Source organism: Cervus elaphus, chromosome 15, assembly GCF_910594005.1.
Source record: "Cervus elaphus chromosome 15, mCerEla1.1, whole genome shotgun sequence".
Classification (NCBI taxonomy): Eukaryota; Metazoa; Chordata; class Mammalia; order Artiodactyla; family Cervidae; genus Cervus; species Cervus elaphus.
The window spans coordinates 93,554,933-93,572,209 of NC_057829.1; the positions used below are offsets into that span (position 1 = coordinate 93,554,933).

Here is a 17,277-nt window from a genome sequence, read left to right on the forward strand (position 1 = left end):
AAGTTTGGGGGTATAGACTCTGGGGTTTTCTAACGAGTCTTGCTGTCTGGAAACAAGGGCACTGCTGGTTCTTCGTCCCGGGTCGGCGCCTTTCTCTGTTTACGTGCCTCGGTGCTCCGGCTGGAGCTCGCGGCTCGGCGCTGAACTGCAGCGAGAAGGCTGCTGTGTCACGTGGCCCTGCCCCCAGCAGCGCTCCACCATCAGTGATGACGTCAGCTGTGGGTTTTTCATACTTTATCACGTTGATGAAGTTCCTTTCTATCCCTAGTCTTCTGAGTATTTTTATCATGAAAAGACATTGAATTTTGTCAAATATTTTCCTGCATTGAGTTGATTATGTGTCCTTACTCCTTCATTCTATTAATGTGGTATAAATATTGATTTTTATATTGAATCACCCTTGCATTCCTGGCATAAATCCCGCTGGTCACAGTGCGTAACCTTTCAATATGCCATTGGATTTGGTTTTCTTGTATTGTGTTGAGGATTTTGCATCTGTATTTGTAGGTATTGGTGTGGAGTTTTCTTGTGGTGTTTTTGTCTGACCATCTTATGGTCATGCTGGCCTCACAGAACACATTAGGAAGTGTCCCCCTTTCTGATTTTTGGAGAATTTTGAGAAGGGTTGGTGTTGGTTATTTGTTAGCTTTCTGGTAGAATTAGTGAAGCCATCTGTCTAGTCCTGGGCTTTTCTCCGTTAGGAGGAGTTGAATTACTGATTACATTTCTTTACCTGTTGTACGTCTGTTTATTTTTTATATTTCTTTTTGAGTTGGTGTTGGCATTTGTGTGTCCAGGAATTTGTCCCTCTCTTCTAGGTCCTCTAATCCCCTGGCACAGCCCTGTTCAAAGCACCCCCTTGTTTCCTGTTTATTTCTGTGGGGTCAATAGTGATGTCCCCACTCTCATTTCTTATTGAGTTGGTTGCATCTGTTTTCCCCTTAGGGAAAGGTTTAAAGGTTTGTTGACTTTGTTGATCTTCTTGAAGAACTGACTTCTGGTTTTATTTGATTCTCTCTGTTGTTTTCTGTTCTCTGTTTCACTTATCAGCTTGAGTTTCATTATTTTCTCCTTTCCACTGACTTTGAGTTAGGTTTGCTCTTTTTTTCCTGGTTCCTTACTGTTTTAATTTTATTGGTTAGAGATTTTTCTTCTTTTAAAAATGTAGATGTTTGCTCCTATGTATTTCCCTTTAGGCACATTGCTTCTTGTACATCCCATAAACTGATATGCTGTGTTTTCATTTTCAAAAACTTCCATCTTTTACAAAACTTTATATCTGGACTTTATCGTTGAGCATGGTTTGAGGTAGGCATTCATCCCACACCAGTTTTCCAGTATTTCAAGAGTGCTTTCTGTTCTCCGTTATCTGCGCAGCTCCTCTGTTCTATGTAACATTCTCTGAATGATTGACTGTGTTTCCCAGGTTCCATTTTAAATCATACTTGTGAATAAGTAGTTAAGGCATGGATGCCCTTTATGTCCAAGCATATATTTAGTACTGGCTCTAATCGGTTTCTGTTCTGAGTCTTTCACTTCTTTGTAAAACTTGCGGTTTCCAGGCTCCGTCTTCACCAGCTGGAGCCTGCCTGACCCCAGATTTTGTCTTTAATATGCTGCTGTCCACAAAGGCAATGGGCCTCCCTCCTGTCCTTCTCCCTCTGTCCCTCCCTCCCCACCCCTGCCTGGAAGTCCCAGGGGAGAGGCTGGCTGGGAGGGGAGGCCCAGACCCCCCAGCCTGGAAGAAACCCGGCCTCCTCATCCTTGGCCATTGCTTAAGCCACACGGCATTTTGAGGGAGATGTCTGGCTTTAGGCAGCTGGAGGTCATAGAGTGAGGTTCAAATTCTTTGACGTTCTCAGGCAGAAGATCAGCAGAGTAAGGTGGGCTGGTCCAGAGTTTGGCTCTGTCAGAACCAGGCTCAGAAACTGGGGAGGAATCCGGGTGTGGGACAACCATGGTGTGGGCTCCCAGGTGTGAGCTGAGCCACAGGAGCCCAGGTGTGCCCAGAGGCAAGATGGAAGCCTTGTTGTCCTGGGACCTGCCGGGTTCGTGGGGCCTTGAAGGTGGCTGGGAGGTGCTCGGTTGGCGCTGGTCATCAGAGCTGCCATGGACAGCGTCACCCTGGACTGTAGAGGGCTTTCCTGGGGGCGCCCTGAGTAGCCAGGGGAAGGGTAGGTCCCCAGACAACTGAGGCGGTGAGGTGTGCACACGCCCTGTCACACACAGACACGCACACGTCTGACTCAAGTACCACGTGGAGACAGTCATGATACATGCACACCGCCTGCAGTCGGGGCAGGCTGGACCAGACGCAGTTATGGACGGACCGTCTTACACACACATGTGCAGGTCTGCCCCAACGCACCATAAATTACTTCACTTAAAATGAATTTCCCTCAAACTAAACTAAAGCTGAAGCGCATACATACACAAACATACTCAAGTGGATGATATCTGCCCACACTAGATTCATACCAATTACTCTAGTGATCAATATTCCCAATGATTAATAACCTAAAAGACACAGTCAAAAGCAATATTGTCACAAGTTACATATGGTTTCAGCACCTTTGCGTTTAAAACTTCTATTGTGTGTTTTCACATTTTGCCTACTTCAGGGCATATTCAGGGACTTTCCATGTCCATGGAGGAAGTTCTAGCTAAAGTTCATGTGTCTGGTGAGTACACTCACTAGGCACTGACAGTATTTCTGGCAGCTTTTTAACAGCCACTTTCCAGTTTTATCTACCGTTCCGCATCTCCGGGGAGCGGGCACAGCCGTCACCGCTGACTGCCAGCCTCTCCCGGCGCCCCTCCCGTGTGTCTGGCTGTGCTCTCATACTGCACACTCAGCAGTGACTCCTTTTAGAGAAGGAGAGCGAATCTGACAGAACAGGCAGGCTTGATTGAAATGTGGTTTATTCAGCAACTTTATCAGGATGTCAGCATCGGAAAGAAATGCTGTGCTGCAGAATCTTTCAGAGGGCAGGTGGTGGCATCATTATTTTTGACCCAGGAGTCCATGTCTTACATGACTTTACAAGGAGACACACACAGGACTTCATGTTTGCAATCAGACAAATTGGAAGCAGCCCACACACCCGCTGATGGGATTCAGGCGGAGGGCGCTTGCCTGGGCAGGGGTGCAGACAGAGGCAAGTTACGAACAGGGCCTGGAAACGTGTCTTAGGTGGTGTGAGCACATCGTGATAAAACAAAACACATCCATGAAAATGTTGGGCAAGTTCCTCATGAGACTATTCTAAGCAGTGACTCCTGGGGAGTACAGTGGGACTTAGACTTTGTATATACTTCTGTGCAGTTAAAATTCCCTAAAAAGCACAAACTTAAGTATCACTTTGAAAAATAAAACCAATGATCATACAGTATTATGGAAACATGTAATAGCAATTATAAGCAGAATTATTTTTTGGATGACTGCTTAAAAATAAAGATTCTCATTGCAGTTGCCCGTCACAAGTAAAACGTGGCTCTCCTTTGTTTCCAACTGCTCCTTAAAATGCGTTCAGATGGAAACATTTCCAAATCGTTGACTTTGCTGATGACTGTCAGATGAGGAGAGGCCTCCTACCACCTTGAGCTGCAGAGCAGACTGTCCTGGGAGGCAGACTGTCTGGACAGGACAGCCACGCGGGGCGTTCTGCCCACATCCCGCCTGTGGTCAGCACAGAAGCTGACCCCCTCCCCGACAGCGTCCACATCGTCCTCCTGGAAACTGAGAGTGCTGCAGCACCTGGACAGGGCAGTTAGAGCTGGGAGTCCCTGGACAGCCCGAGGGAGCCCAGCGTCATCACAGGGTCCTTAAAGGTGGAGGAGGGGGCCGGAGGACACATGACTATAGAACAGTGTCAGGGAGATGCTGAAGGACTGGCTTTGGAAAAGGAGGAGGGGCCACAAGCCCAGGAATGCAGCGGCCTTCAGGGAAGAGGTGAGGAAAGCGGTCTCCCCGAGAGCCTCCAGAGGGAACCAGACATTCTGGTCCCTGGAATTTAGCCTAGAGAGACCTGCCTGGAACTTCTAAGGTATAGAGCATAAGATAACAAATTTGTGTTGTTCTAGGCCACTTGTGTGTATATATGTGCTAAGTTGCTTTAGTTATGTCTGAGTCTTTACGACCCTATGGACTGTAACCCACCAGACTCCTCTGTCCCTGGGACTCTCCAGGCAAGAATACTGGAGTGGGTTGTCATGCCCTTCTGCAGGGATCTTCCCAACCCAGGGATGGAACATGTGTCTCTTACATCTTCTGCTGTGGCAGGCAGGTTTTTTGCTACTGCTCCAGCTCTAGACCACTACTTAGTGGTAGTTTTTTGCAGCAGCCACAGGAAACTTATGCATGATCCGATTTTTTCTTCCTCAACTCAGGATGCAGTGAGGGGTAGGGACATGTGGGGGGGTTCTTGGGAGCCAGCTTTGTGCTGTTTTTGGGTCTGGCAGTGGGACAAGGCCGTGGGACAAGGCCCTTGGGCCCCTTCTTGGTCTTCCCAGGCTCCTCTATGGACCCTGATGCATCCCCAGGATGTCCTGGGGTGTCTTCTTGGGAGTTCTGGTGCCCCCAAGGGCTACATCAGCCCAGAGGAGCTGCCACCTCCCTTCCCAACTGAACTCGAGAAGACCACCCCTCCCCTCAGCTCCTTGCTCCAGGACCCTCCCTGCCCCCCACTCCAGGGTTCCAACCATACTGGCAGATCCCTGCTCCCACAAAAGAAGAGTGTCTGCACAAACTCCTCCTCTCTCGGCTCTTTACTAACCATTACCACCCCCTCAGCCCCCACTGGGTGAGGTCCAGACCCCAGACCCTGTTCTGACACCGTGAAAGACCCGCGTGTCTTCTGGTGCCTCGTGTGGTGTCTGATTTCCATCACGTCAGCAACACGGCTGGAATGCGGTCAGGACGAGCCCTATTCTAACACTAAGTCAGTGTTTTCACTCTTCTTTTAAACACGTTTCTGCAGGAGCATTTGTCTGCATTATTACAGGTCACTAGAATGAGATACGTTCATAGGCCCTCATCTTCTTCCACACCGCCTCACATTCACCCCCAGTGCAGGGGCAGCTGAGAGAGACCAGGGCCCCATCATGGAGAAGAAGGCGCTGGTCATCAGACGACAGCGGGGGTCAGACCTGCAGAGGACCTGGGCGCACCCAGCCCGGCATCAGGGCCGGCCTTTCTGGAGATAACCCTGCTGGGCCTTGTCACCTCTTGAGTGGTCTTGTCAGTGGAGATTATGGATTTGAAGTGCACTTCTTTATTATAAGGAAATTATTCAGAAATATAGGCAAATACTTCTGGTTGACGTGTCTTTCCAAGGGCTTTAGTTGTAATAAGAAGAATGGGAAGTCCAATCTTCAGACCTGGAGTAGTCGGGGGAAGAGAGGGCAGTGAGCTTGAGGAACTGGGCCATGTGTGGTGTAAGGTATGAAGCAGGAGGTGCATCGTATGTTGAATGTTTCATCACATAAAACAAAACGGCGCAGGGACTTTTAGAGGCAATGGAGAATGTTTCACAGATGGCTGGTTATCTCCAGACTCATCAAGATATGTCCATTACACATGTACAACTGTTTGTTTGTCAACCATTTACCTCAATTAAAAAAAAAAAGAAAAAACAAGAACTCAGCAGTTTTCTCTAACATGAGCCCTGAAAGTGGACGGGGGAGAACAAAAACACAAGAGTGGGCACGTGTGACACACCACATCTTCACACTCATCTGTGCTTTGAAAAGCCTTTCTTCTGTACCTTTCAAGCTCCTCAAGCGTGGTTAGATTTGGGAAAATTCGTTTATTGAAGCAAACAGAAAGTGGCCCTCTTGTTCCCCCAGACAAGTGGCAGCCCTTCATGGAGCCAGTTGATGAGGCCAGGCTCCCACCCCGGGGAGCCTGCCACCAACTTTTAATGAGCTTCCAGAACAAGCTTAGGGACAGACGCACGCCTGTGGTGGTGGTGCTGCAGTCCCCAGGGTGGATGACACTTGAGGCTGAGCATGGGTGGCCAAGGTCAGTGGTCCCATCAGAGCCCCTCTGGCTGGTGCCCACCTGCCAAGTGCCAACGGGCGGGGGGGGCGGCAGGCTGGGGGTGGGCGCACACTCCTGCCACCTCCCAGACCCCTGCCCCTGGAAGTGGTGTCCCTGCCTCCAGGACTCAGGCCCCTGGCGACTAACAGCACGCAGCCTGTCTGTGGCTGACCCCACACATCCCACGTGCACCCCACACTCATGCTCGCAGAGCCCCAGGGTGGGCTCTCCCACCTGGTCCACGGCGGCTCCTCCTTCCAGCCACCGTTTCCTCCTGTCCTCGCTGGGCTGGGGTCTCCGCCTCGGGGAGCTTCAAACATTCGCCAGCTGGGGTCTTGCTGGAGCGGCTATTCCTGGAAGGCTTGGGCAGTGGTGGAGGTGGGGCTATCTGTGGCTATCAAACTCTGGGGTATCATCACCCGTTTCCAGAGAGGAAACTGAGATATGGAGTATCTGCCAAGAGCGCCCGGGGTCCGCTGTGCCCCTCAAGGCGCTGGGCCCTGCAGCACACACAGCGGGGCTCTGGGCAAGAAGTGGCTCCCAGGAGAGCCCAAGGGAAGGAGGCCCCTCAGGACGCTGGGTGCCGCTGCGGACCACCCCCAGGCCCCTCCCCAGCGCCAGGGGCCAGGATCTTGCTCCTGCGTAATTGGCAAGAGGGTCCTTACAGGCTTGAGCCCCAGGGAGGCCAGAGGGAGGGCAGAAGCATCTGAGAGCAAGAGGGCTGCCTCTTGGCTTGGCTCTCCCTGCTGGTGGTGGCAGCCAGGGCGCCAGGAGGACACCCTTCCCACCGCCTTGAAGCAGGTGCCTCCGCTGCCCGGGCTGTGAGCCGGAGTGCCAGCAGCCCTGCTGATGCCCAGCGGGGCGCAGGGGAGATGCTGCCCTGGAAGAGCTGGGGCGGCAGGTGCCTGCGGCCACGATGAGTCGAGTTCGGCAGCCCAAGGAGCAGGACAACGGCAGGGGCGCCTCTGCTTCCTTCCCCCGAGGCTGAGCCGGTGCTGACCACCCTGAGTGACCAGAGTCAGTAGTGTGAGGGTCCAGTGTGGGTGGCAGGTTAGGGCACCTTCCCTGGCACCTGAGATCACCTTCTGGCCACTGCCATGAACCTGCTGGGGCAGCGTAAATGGTTTGGCTGCTCCCTGGGTGCCCAGAGCAGCCTGTGACCCCATTCCTCTGGCCACATCTCCAGAGGAGGTGGCCAGCAGAGGCAGGTGGCTCAGCCAACAGGCAGCCTTCATCAGCAGAATAGGGTCAGCCAGCCAGAGGCAGCCCCCAGGGGCATAGCCCCACCTGGAAGGTCCTCGGGGGTCCCATGCTCAGCCTTCTGGTCTCCAGGCGGCTTTGGGGGGATGTGTCCTGGAGCCTGCTCAGACCCCAGGTGAGTGACCCCTCATCATGCTGTGTCCCCACAAGCTGACCTGCAGGGAGACGTCTCCCTTCCCCATGGTGGGCTCACAGTGGGGCCCCCATTTAGTCCCCTTCCCCTGTGGTGGACTCAGAATGGGACTTTCATTTAGACCCATCTTCTCAGCTTCAGGGGATCCTTGAGATGAGGAGGACTCTGAAGGCTCTGGGTGTCCTCACTGTGTGCACGCATACTCCCAGGCGTGCGCGCGTGCACACACACACACACACCCACGGGAGAGCAGCCCCACTGTCTTCACCTCCAGGGCACAGCAGTAGCCACCCAAAAGTCCTGGAACATTCGGAAATTCAGGCTGGAGGATTCTTAGAGCTCCAGACAGGGCAGGCTTGCCAACTCTGTGAGGTTCTGTGCTCCCTGCGTGTTGCGGGGCCCGGGCTCACGAACAGTGCAGGGGGCCCAGGCCCCGGTGCAGCCCACAGGGGGTCCCTGCCCACCCAGGGGTCCAGCGGACGGCTGCAAGGAGCACTCTGGCCCTAAGGAGTCGGCGTCCGGGATGGGGACACTGTCTTGCCAGGACATGGCCCAAGGGGTCCCCTCCTGGGACCTGGTGGGTGTGCCGGCCTCGTCCACACAGATGCAGATCCTCTGAGGTTTGCCTTTGTCTGGACATCACCGCAGGTCTCTAGGGCGTGTCTGTGGACGTGTCTGGAATGTGGGCCATCTTGCTGGGCTCTGATTAAGTTCAGCTGCCCTGGCTTCACTGTGGGGCTGGGAGGAGGTCGCAGCCAAGCGTGTCAGGGCCGTGGCACAGGCTTTCTTGCTCTCAGGCCCCAGAATAGAGGCTGTGAGCGTCTTCCTGCCCAGGTCACCAGCAGTAGTAGAGAGCAGGGAGCCGGAACCTGCTATTTATAAGGTGGCTGGTGTGGACACTCTTCCCCTGCTCAACTCCTAGGGGTTATTTTAAAGTGGGACTTGGGCAGGACTCCTAGACTGGTTCCTGGTCTATGCCCAGACTCCGGTGTGAGCAGGGTGGTCACTGTGAAACACCAAGGGACCCCAAATCCATCAGGAATGGGGCCAGTACTCCAGAGGCAGGAGGCTGGTCCAGGCAGGGAGAGTAAGAGGTGCCCACATGTGTGCGGGGCGAGTGTGTGACGTGCAGGGGGCGGGCAGGGGCAGAGGGCAGGGATGGTGGGCAACATCTCGGGAGCCCAGCAGTCCAGCACGTGGACGTGTAGACCTCGACCTGATTGGCCCTGTCTGCTGTGCTGTGGCCGCTGGTTCTGGAATCTGGGCTCTTGTCGGTGGGGTCAAGGCCCACTGAGGGTTCCAAGAAGCAGTGGGAGGCACTGAGGGACTGAGAGCTTCTTCGCTGGGCCTCCTGCCCCACCCAGGGACCTTCAGCTGCGGCTGGAGGGGCGCTGGTGACAGCTGTCTGCCTCCTGGCTTCCCTACCCTGGCGAGTAGAACGGCTCCCCTGGGCTGCCTCTGAGGTGGTCATCCTCGGGGACGGGGGCGGTTTCATGGCACACCACGATAGGAGTGCTTTACTAGGAATCAATCCGCTTTGTTGGATAAAAATGCCCTAAATTGGGCCATACGTAATTTCATTTGTGAAAAGTTGACACTGTCCTTTTGCAGCTTCCTGAGTCTGGAATAAGGAAATGCCCCCCCACCCCCATGAGGAGTCTAGAATAAGGACAGCCCCAAGGAAGGAATCTAGACCAAGGATCCTCCCCCACCAGCAGGTGACAAGGAGTTTAGAACAAGAACTCCAGGTGACAAACAGCCGGATCTGAGTCCACGCAGCTCTCTGGGCCGCTCCACTGCAGCGGGTGCTTCCCACCCACCGTTGCAGGCCGGCCTGGGGCCCTGGGGTTAGAGGGCAAGGTGAGTAGATCCAGAGAGCAGGGAGGGGGCCTCTTCTCCTGAGCCCCCCGGAGGGCTGCTGGCTGGCGGTCCCTCTTGCTGGCTTCAAGGGGCCTGTGTCCTGATGGGTGTCATGGCCTGGGGCTGCAGCCAGAACCTGTCCACTGGGGGCCCGGTCATCCTGCTGGGCTTCCCGGGTGGGGCCTGCACGTGGGGCTCTTCCCGGTCACCTACATGTTCACGGTGGCCGGGAACCTGGCCATCCTCTCGCTGCTCGGGGCACACCGGCGCCTGCAGACGCCCATGTACTTTTTCCTCTGCAACCTCTCTTTCCTGGAGATCTGGTTCACCACGGCCTGTGTGCCCAAGATTCTGGCCGTCTTCGCCTTGTGCAGCGGAGCCATCTCCTTTTCAGGCTGCACTGTGCAGATGCACTTCGTCTTCTCTCTGGGCTGCATCGAGTACTTCCTGCTGGTGGCCATGGCCTACGACCGCTACCTGGCCGTCTGCCTGCTGTGGTGCTACGGCAGCATCATGATGCCCGGGCTCTCTGGCCACCTGGCCCTGGGCTCCTGGCTGCGGCTTCTCGGCCATCGCCGTGCCCGCGGCCCTCACCGGCCGCCTCTCCTTCTGTAGCTCGCGGGTCATCAACCATTTCTTCTGTGACATCGCGCCCTGGATCGTGCTGTCCTGCAGCGACATGTGGGCAGTGGAGCCAGCGTCTTTCGGCATCGCCTTCTGTGTCATCCTGGGGCTCCTGAGTCATCACGCTGAGCTGCTGTGTCATCACGCTGGTCTGCTATGTCATCACGCTGGGCGTCATCACGCTGGGCGTCATCACGCTGGGCGTCATCACGCTGGGCGTCATCACGCTGGGCGTCATCACGCTGGTCTCTTACGCCCACATCGTGGTCGCCATCGTCCGGACGCCCTTGGCGCAGGCCCGGCACTGGGCCTTCTCCACCTGCTCATCACACCTCACGGTGGTCCTCATCCGGTATGGCTCCATCATCTTCCTGCACGTGGGGACCTCGGTGGAGAGCTCGCTGGACCTGACCAAGGCCGTCACTGTGCTCAACACCATCATCACCCCGGTGCTGAAGCCCTTCATCTACACCTTGAGGAACGAGGATGTCAAGGAGGCTGTGCGGGGCGGGGTGCGGGGGACTTGAGGCCCTGGGGCCTCTCTGCCCTGGAAATGGCACCCGATCTCACCGTGTGCAGAGCCCTTGGGCAGGCCATGGAGGCAGCGCCCACGCCGGCCTCAGGAGATTCCCTGCGGAAGCCTGGCAGCCTGGGGGGTCTGTTCGGGTCAGTGTGCGGATGTGCCTCACTTTGGGGAGCCTCAGAGCACACCACCAGGTCTCACACCCTCCTGGGGGCCTGGTGGTGGAACCTGCAGGCCTCGGACGCAGGGGACTTGCTGAGGTCTCTGAGTGGATAAGCCGCAGAAGATCCTCAGGCACCCAAAGGCTCAGTGAGGGGACTGGTCTGGCCCTGCAGCTCATCAGGACTTATCCTGGGAGCATGCGTGGAACTAAAGCTGGCTCTGAAGCTGGGAGTCTGGATGCAACTGTCTGTCAGTGTGACTTATGCAGGTCACATGGCCACTCTGAATCTCTTGTCTTCATCGCTACGTGGGGATTGTGAGAGTGTGATCCCACGGAGCCCTTTGAGTACTGAAGGAGTTGGTGTGTCTCCAGTGCTGAAAATAGGGCCTGACAGGGAGGCTGTTGTTTCTTTTCATTCAGGCAGCCGGATGGACTGGGCTCCCCAGGTAGCTCTAGTGGTGAAGAACTTGGCTGCCAGTGCGGGAGACATGAGACACGGGTTAGATCCCGGGTTGGGAAGATCCCCTGGAGAAGAAAATGGCAACCCACTCCAGTGTTCTTGCCTGGGAAGTCCTATGGGAAGAGGACCCTGGTGGGCTGCAGCCCACAGGGTCGCAGAGAGTCGGACACGTCTGAAGTGACCACACACACACGCACTCACACACACATGACGGACTGGTGCCCTCCACCAGTGTCCACCCTGATCGTCCAGCCACAGGGCCCCCTGAGAGGGCTGGATTCCTGCCAGCTGGGTGGAGAGAGGGAGCCCCAGCCCTGAGCTGCCCAGGGCCACGGGCTGCACAGCGGTCCTTCGGGGACGGGCGTGAGCCCAGGGCCCCCGTGCAGGGCGCTCCAGGCCTGCCTGGTGCCGCTGGTGTGCTCGGGGGCCTCTAGGGGTGCTGGAGCCCCCACAGCTGGAGTGCACCAGGCCTAGGCTTTCTGGTGGGTCTTCTGACCCCTCAGTCTTGGCTGGAGCATGACCTCTGGAGCACACTGAAGACCCTCCACCAACTTAAAACTGCCCCTGGCCACCCACTCCGGCCTCAGGGCGCCAATAGGCACCCCTGCCCCTCATCTGGTCTCTCCCCGAGAAGGAGGCGCAGGTGGTGGGCTCCAATGGCTTCTCCTTGCTGTGACCCAGGCCCACAACAGGAGGGTCCCTGCAGGAGTGGGTGGCGTCTGCCCAGCTGAAGAGCCTCTCCCACTGCAGAGGAGAAGTCAGGGTTCCTGGAGGGCCCTTCCCCGGAGGCCAGAGCAGAAGGACACATTTGTCTGTCATCTATGGGTAATGATGCTTCTGTAGTTTTTGTGCTTTGTGAAGTTATTTTCCAAATAATGAGTTAAAAGTGTCCCAATGTAATCGGTTCTGGTGTTTGTTAAGCTGATGAGGTAAGTCCGGAACACCCCCAAGTTAGCATGGCACCCTTCCCCGCAAGATCCGTTCTCCTGACACCCCCAAGTTAGCATGGCACCCTTCCCCGCAAGATCCGTTCTCCTGCCCTCCCCCTCTCCAGCCCACGGCCCTGCCCTCTGCCCCATCCCTGTCCTTTTGCCTTCATTCTCAGCCAGTCATGGAGGGTTTCTCTGCTCAGAGCTGTGGGCTCCGGCCCTTCTGGTGCAGGTCAGGACGCAACTGCTGCCCCTGTCTTCCCGCCTGGGGAGGGCAGAAGGCCTGATCTGACCCAGCCTCCAGATGCTCCTAGCCCCTGAGGACATTCCTGGGTGGAGGAGTGGAGGGGCCAGGCCCAGCACTTGGCTCCTTTTGTCCCGAAGGCCCAGGAGTCCCTGGGGATGACTGCATGTCCTGGAGGCACCGTCCTAGGCACCTTCTCAGGTTTGGGAATTAGGTGGTATTTGAAAGCCGAAAGGGATGCTGAGAACCATGCCTTTGCTCTCGCAGAGTCTGGAAGTGGGAAACGCTTTAGAGATACCCCTCCCGGGGAATGTGGTCTGGGGATCAGGGATGGGGGCCCTGGGCCGGCCTCTCTGGGAACCGCCTCCCTCCCCAGCCCCATCCTGCCCACATGTGAGGTGGTGGTCACACCACATTGGCAATGTTTTGGATTTTAGACATTCTGTGAGGTGTTTAGTGGTACCTCCTGGTTGTTTTAATCGGTAGTCCTTAATAAGCATCTTTTGGCATGTTTGCCTTCTACATAACATCTTTGGTGGGGTGTCTGTTCAAATCTCTTGCACATTTAAAAAGTGAGTTGTTTTCTTATTGTTGAAATTTGTTTATTTTGGGTACAAGCCCTTTGTCAGATATCTTTTCTTTTTTTTTTTTTTTTTTACTATTTTTTCTTTTTTTATTATCTTTTTTTTCTTTTATTTTTTGTCAGATATCTTTTGAAAACATTTTCTAGTCTGTAGCTTGTCGTTTCCACTCTCTTGGCTGTGTATTTTGCAGGGAAGAAATTTTTATTTTTAATAATGTTTGACATATCAACTTTTTATTTCATGGCTTGTGGTTTTGATGTATCTTAGAAAGTTACCACCAAACTCAAGGTCATCTTGATTTTCTCTTGTTACCATCTGGAAGTTTCATAGTTTTGCATTTTAAATTTAATTCTGAGATCTATTCTGAATTAATGATTTGGTTGAAATGTGTAAGGCCACTGTCTAGATTCTTTCCTTTTTTTTTTTTTTAACTTTTTGCATGTGGATGCCCTGTTTTTCCAGGGCCATTTGTTGAAGAGATTGTCTTTGCTTCACTGTATTTCCTTTGCCCCTGTATCAAAGAGCAGTTGACTACATTTATGTGGATCTATTTCCAGGCTCACTATTCTGTTCCGTCAATCTGCTTGTCTCTTCTTTACCAATAATAGCACACCATCATGATTTCTGAAGCCTTATAGTAAATCTTGAAGTTGGCTAGTGTCAGTCCTCCAACTTTGCTGCCTTTACTGTTGTGATGCTAAACTTTAGAATCAGCTTGTTGATATCTACAAATTAACTTGCTAGATTTCTGATTAGAACTACACAATTTAAAAATAAGACTGAGAAGAACTGGCATCTTAACAACTTGAGTCTTTCTATCCATGAACATAGACTATCTCTCCATTTATTTAGATTCTCTTTGATTTTATTCATCAGAGTTTTTTAGTTTCCTCTCATATACGTCTTGTATACATCATGTTAGATTTATACTTAAGTATTTCAGTTTTTTATGTTTATGTAAATGGTATTGTTTTTAGTTTCACATTTTAATTATTTATTGCTGTTATATAGGCATATATAAAAGCAATTGATCTTATATATTAACCTTGTATCCTGAAACCTTGCTGTTATTATTAGTTACATACATCTTTAAAATTATTTTTCTAAATTTTATTTGCAAAAGAATTTTATTTCTTTTCAATCGATATACTTTTATTTCCTTTTCTTGTCTTATTATATTAGCTAAGACTTCCCATATGATACTGACTATAATTGATGAGGTGGCACATTTTTGCCTTTTTTCCAGTCTCAGGGTGGAGGGTATTTAGGTTTTCATAGTGAAGTATGACATTAGTTGTAGGTTTTCTTCTTGCAGATGTTGTTTATAAAGTTGAGGAGGTTCTTTTCCATTCCTAGTTTGCTGAGCATTTTTAGAAAAAAATTTGAATGGTTGTTGGATTTTGTCAAATGCTCTTTTTTTCCATCTAGTAATATAATCAGATGATTTTTCATCTTTAGACTTTATATGATAGATTACATTAGTTGATTTTCAGATGTCCAACCTGGAATAAATTCCACCTGGTTGTGGTAATTTTTTAAAAGACATTGTTGGGTTTGATTTGCTAATATTTTGCTTATGATTTTTGCATCTATCTTCATGAGAGAGATTGATCTATAGTTTTCCTTTCTTGTGACATCTTTGTCTTATTTTGGTATTAGGGTGATGCTGGCCTTGTAGAATGAGGTATGAAGAGACAGGGACATGATGAGATGGTGGCTACAAAGATGAGGAGACCTGAGGGTGGATGACAGCCAGATGTGGAGTGAAGAGAGGAGTTGGGGACACTCTGGTTACTGTCTAGGGGATGGTGGAGCCTTGAGTATCTCTCATCACCTTGGCCACATCAGCGCACACTGGTATCACGATGCAGCTGCCTGCAGTCTGGCCCCGCTCTTGGGAACATCCTTCCCTCCACTGCTGACACCACATTCTTTTTTAAACCTCAGCTCTTGGCTTACCTCCTCCACCCTCTGCTCCCAGGAGCCCCACATCCATTCTTGGAGCAACTGAAGCCCCCACAGAGCATGCTTGTGAGTGGATATCCTCCCCAGTGGGGCCTGTGACTGAAGGACTCCACTGACTTTTGAGGCATACCTCCTCCTAAAATGGGCTTCCCTGGTTTCTTAGACAGTAAAGAATCTGCTTGCAATTCAGGAGACCAGGGTTTGATCCCTGGGGAAAGATCCCCTGCAGAAGGGAATAGCAACCCACTGCAGTATTCTTGCCTGGAGAATCCCATGGACAGAGGAGCCTGGTGGGCTACAGTCTATGGGGTCACAAGAGTTGGACACGACTGAGCATACATGTGGACACATCAAGTCCACAAGGTCAGCAGATGTCCGAATAATCCAAGTGGAGACGGTGATGGAGCAGCTGGACATGATTCTGGACTTCAGGGGTATTGGAGAATGTCATAGAGAGAACCACCGGACTGACTGAGACCCCGCAGAAAGGTACGGAGAAAAGAGACCTTGGATGAGTGGCCTGGGCCCCTGTTGCTAAGAGATTGGAATTGTGAGGCAATAGCAGCTTGGGAGGCTGGGAGGGGTGGTCCCAGGGAGGGGATGGACAAGGCTGAGAGAGGAGGTGCTTCCTGCAACAGTGCTGCCTCTGCTCAGCCTGGCTGAGGCGGTGGGGCGCACATGGCTGAGTCAGAGTGGTTTGGTGAGGTGCTGGGGCTGAGGCTTGTGAGGAGAGTGGAGTCCCTGCACCAGGTTGAGAGAGAGATGTTTGAGACTTCTGGACAATTGCAGTAATTCCCCCGGGTCCCAGGAAATACCTACAGACATGGAATTCCTGTGCCCACCCTCAGAGGGATTTGGAATGAGCAGCTTCAAACCCACACACTAGAACTCAGCTGCGGCTTTCTCCCCAGGTAGGCGCTGACCAGGACACACCTGCTGGGCCAGGAGACACCTGCTTAGGGGACGCCTGCCGAGGGGACGCCTGCTGGGCTAGGAGGTACCAGCTCCTTGCTGGCAGCAGGCCCTGACCATGTCTGGGTTTTTGCCTGTGTTGGATTTTCAAGCCTTGTTTCCCCAGCTTCCTGCAGACGTGTGTCCAAAGTGCCTGTCCCCACAGGCTTCTCTGGGCAGCGGTGTCCTGCTCAAGGGCCAAGAGCTGAGGGCAGGTGGTCCCCCCGCCCAGCTCAGCAGCCTGTGCAGCCTGGGGCGGCTGCTCATCAGTTGCCTCTTCCCTGACCCGCTGCACCCGAGGAAATGTTTTTCTTCTGAGTTCTGTTTCTGAGAAAAGTTTGTGTTCCTCAGACAGCTAGGGAATCTTTCAGAATCCCCTTGGTGCCCAATCAACTCACAGCTGATGAGCATTCCGGTCCAGAATAATGGGAGAAGTTTTTGGAGCTGCGCGCTGAGGGGCTGCCTGCCCTGGGGCGTCATTAAAAAGAAGGCAGGTGGAACTCTGGGGGCTGAAGGCCTGGGGTTAGCAGGTGGGCGGCCTTCTGGCTCATTAGCCCTGGGCGACATGCCAGGATGTCACGCTGAGGACGGTGAGGATCTTCCCAGTTAACAATGACATGTCATTCTTCCAGGGTTCAGCTCGGAGGAGACAATTAATTTCAAACAAGCAATTGCCTCCCAGGCGGGCGATGTCCCTCCTGAGAGGGGGTGTCTGCTGGGAGGCAGGGCCGCAGGAGGGGAGGTTGGGCAAGACCTGGACTGTCTCCTCCTCCTGCTTCCAAGGCCACGGGACTGAGGCATGGGGCGCGTCCAGGCCTTGGCGGCCACCTGCTCTCCCGGTCCCCATGGACTCCCACTGCGGAGTCCTTCTGGCGGGTCTGCTCGCGGCCCCAGGGCACACCCAGGAGGAAGACCAGCCGACCTCAGTGTGTGCAGGTCACACTTCTTCCACCTGTACACACCGGACCAAGGACCTGATGAGGCTGGAGCCCCAGATCCCGATGCCTCGTTCCCCTGGGGGCCCCCCAGGGCAACCACAATCTCCACCACCTAGCAGATTCATTTTGCCTTTTTTTTCTTTCCATTTTTATATAAGTGGGGTCGCACAGAATGTGGTCTTTTGTGCCTGGCTTTTCCCCTTGATGTAACGTGTGTGAGACTCTCCCGCAGTGATGTGTGGTTGTTGTTCGCTAGTCCTCACTGCTGGTTGTCCTCCACTGCACAGACAGACCACGGTTCATGTACTCAGTCATTGAGGCTGTCTCTGTCTTTCGGTTCTTATAGGTTATGCTGCTCTGATCATTCTTACAGTGTCTTTGGGAAGAAGACTCACGCAGTTCTGTTGGGCGTGTCTGCGGGAGTGGACCTGCCGGGTCCCAGGTCGTGTGTCTGCCTTCACAGAGCACCGTCTTCCCCGGTGAGCGCCTCAGTGTTCAGCCCCTTCAGGGGTGCGGGCGTGTCCTGCACCCTCGCTGACGTGCAGCACTGTCTGTCTTCATTTTGACCAACGTGGAGGGTTTGTCATACTGCGGTTTCATTTT

General features: G+C 53.2%; 1 protein-coding gene across 1 annotated transcript; it reads left to right on the plus strand.

Annotated features, from left to right (window-relative positions):
• The first annotated feature begins 9,405 nt into the window (after positions 1 to 9,405).
• LOC122708571 (olfactory receptor 287-like) lies at positions 9,406 to 11,739 on the plus strand. The gene is given in 5 exon segments (XM_043924779.1): positions 9,406 to 9,469; positions 9,472 to 9,847; positions 9,849 to 10,034; positions 10,153 to 10,429; positions 11,662 to 11,739. Coding segments are annotated over 5 exon segments (981 nt in total).
• The last annotated feature ends 5,538 nt before the right edge of the window (positions 11,740 to 17,277 follow it).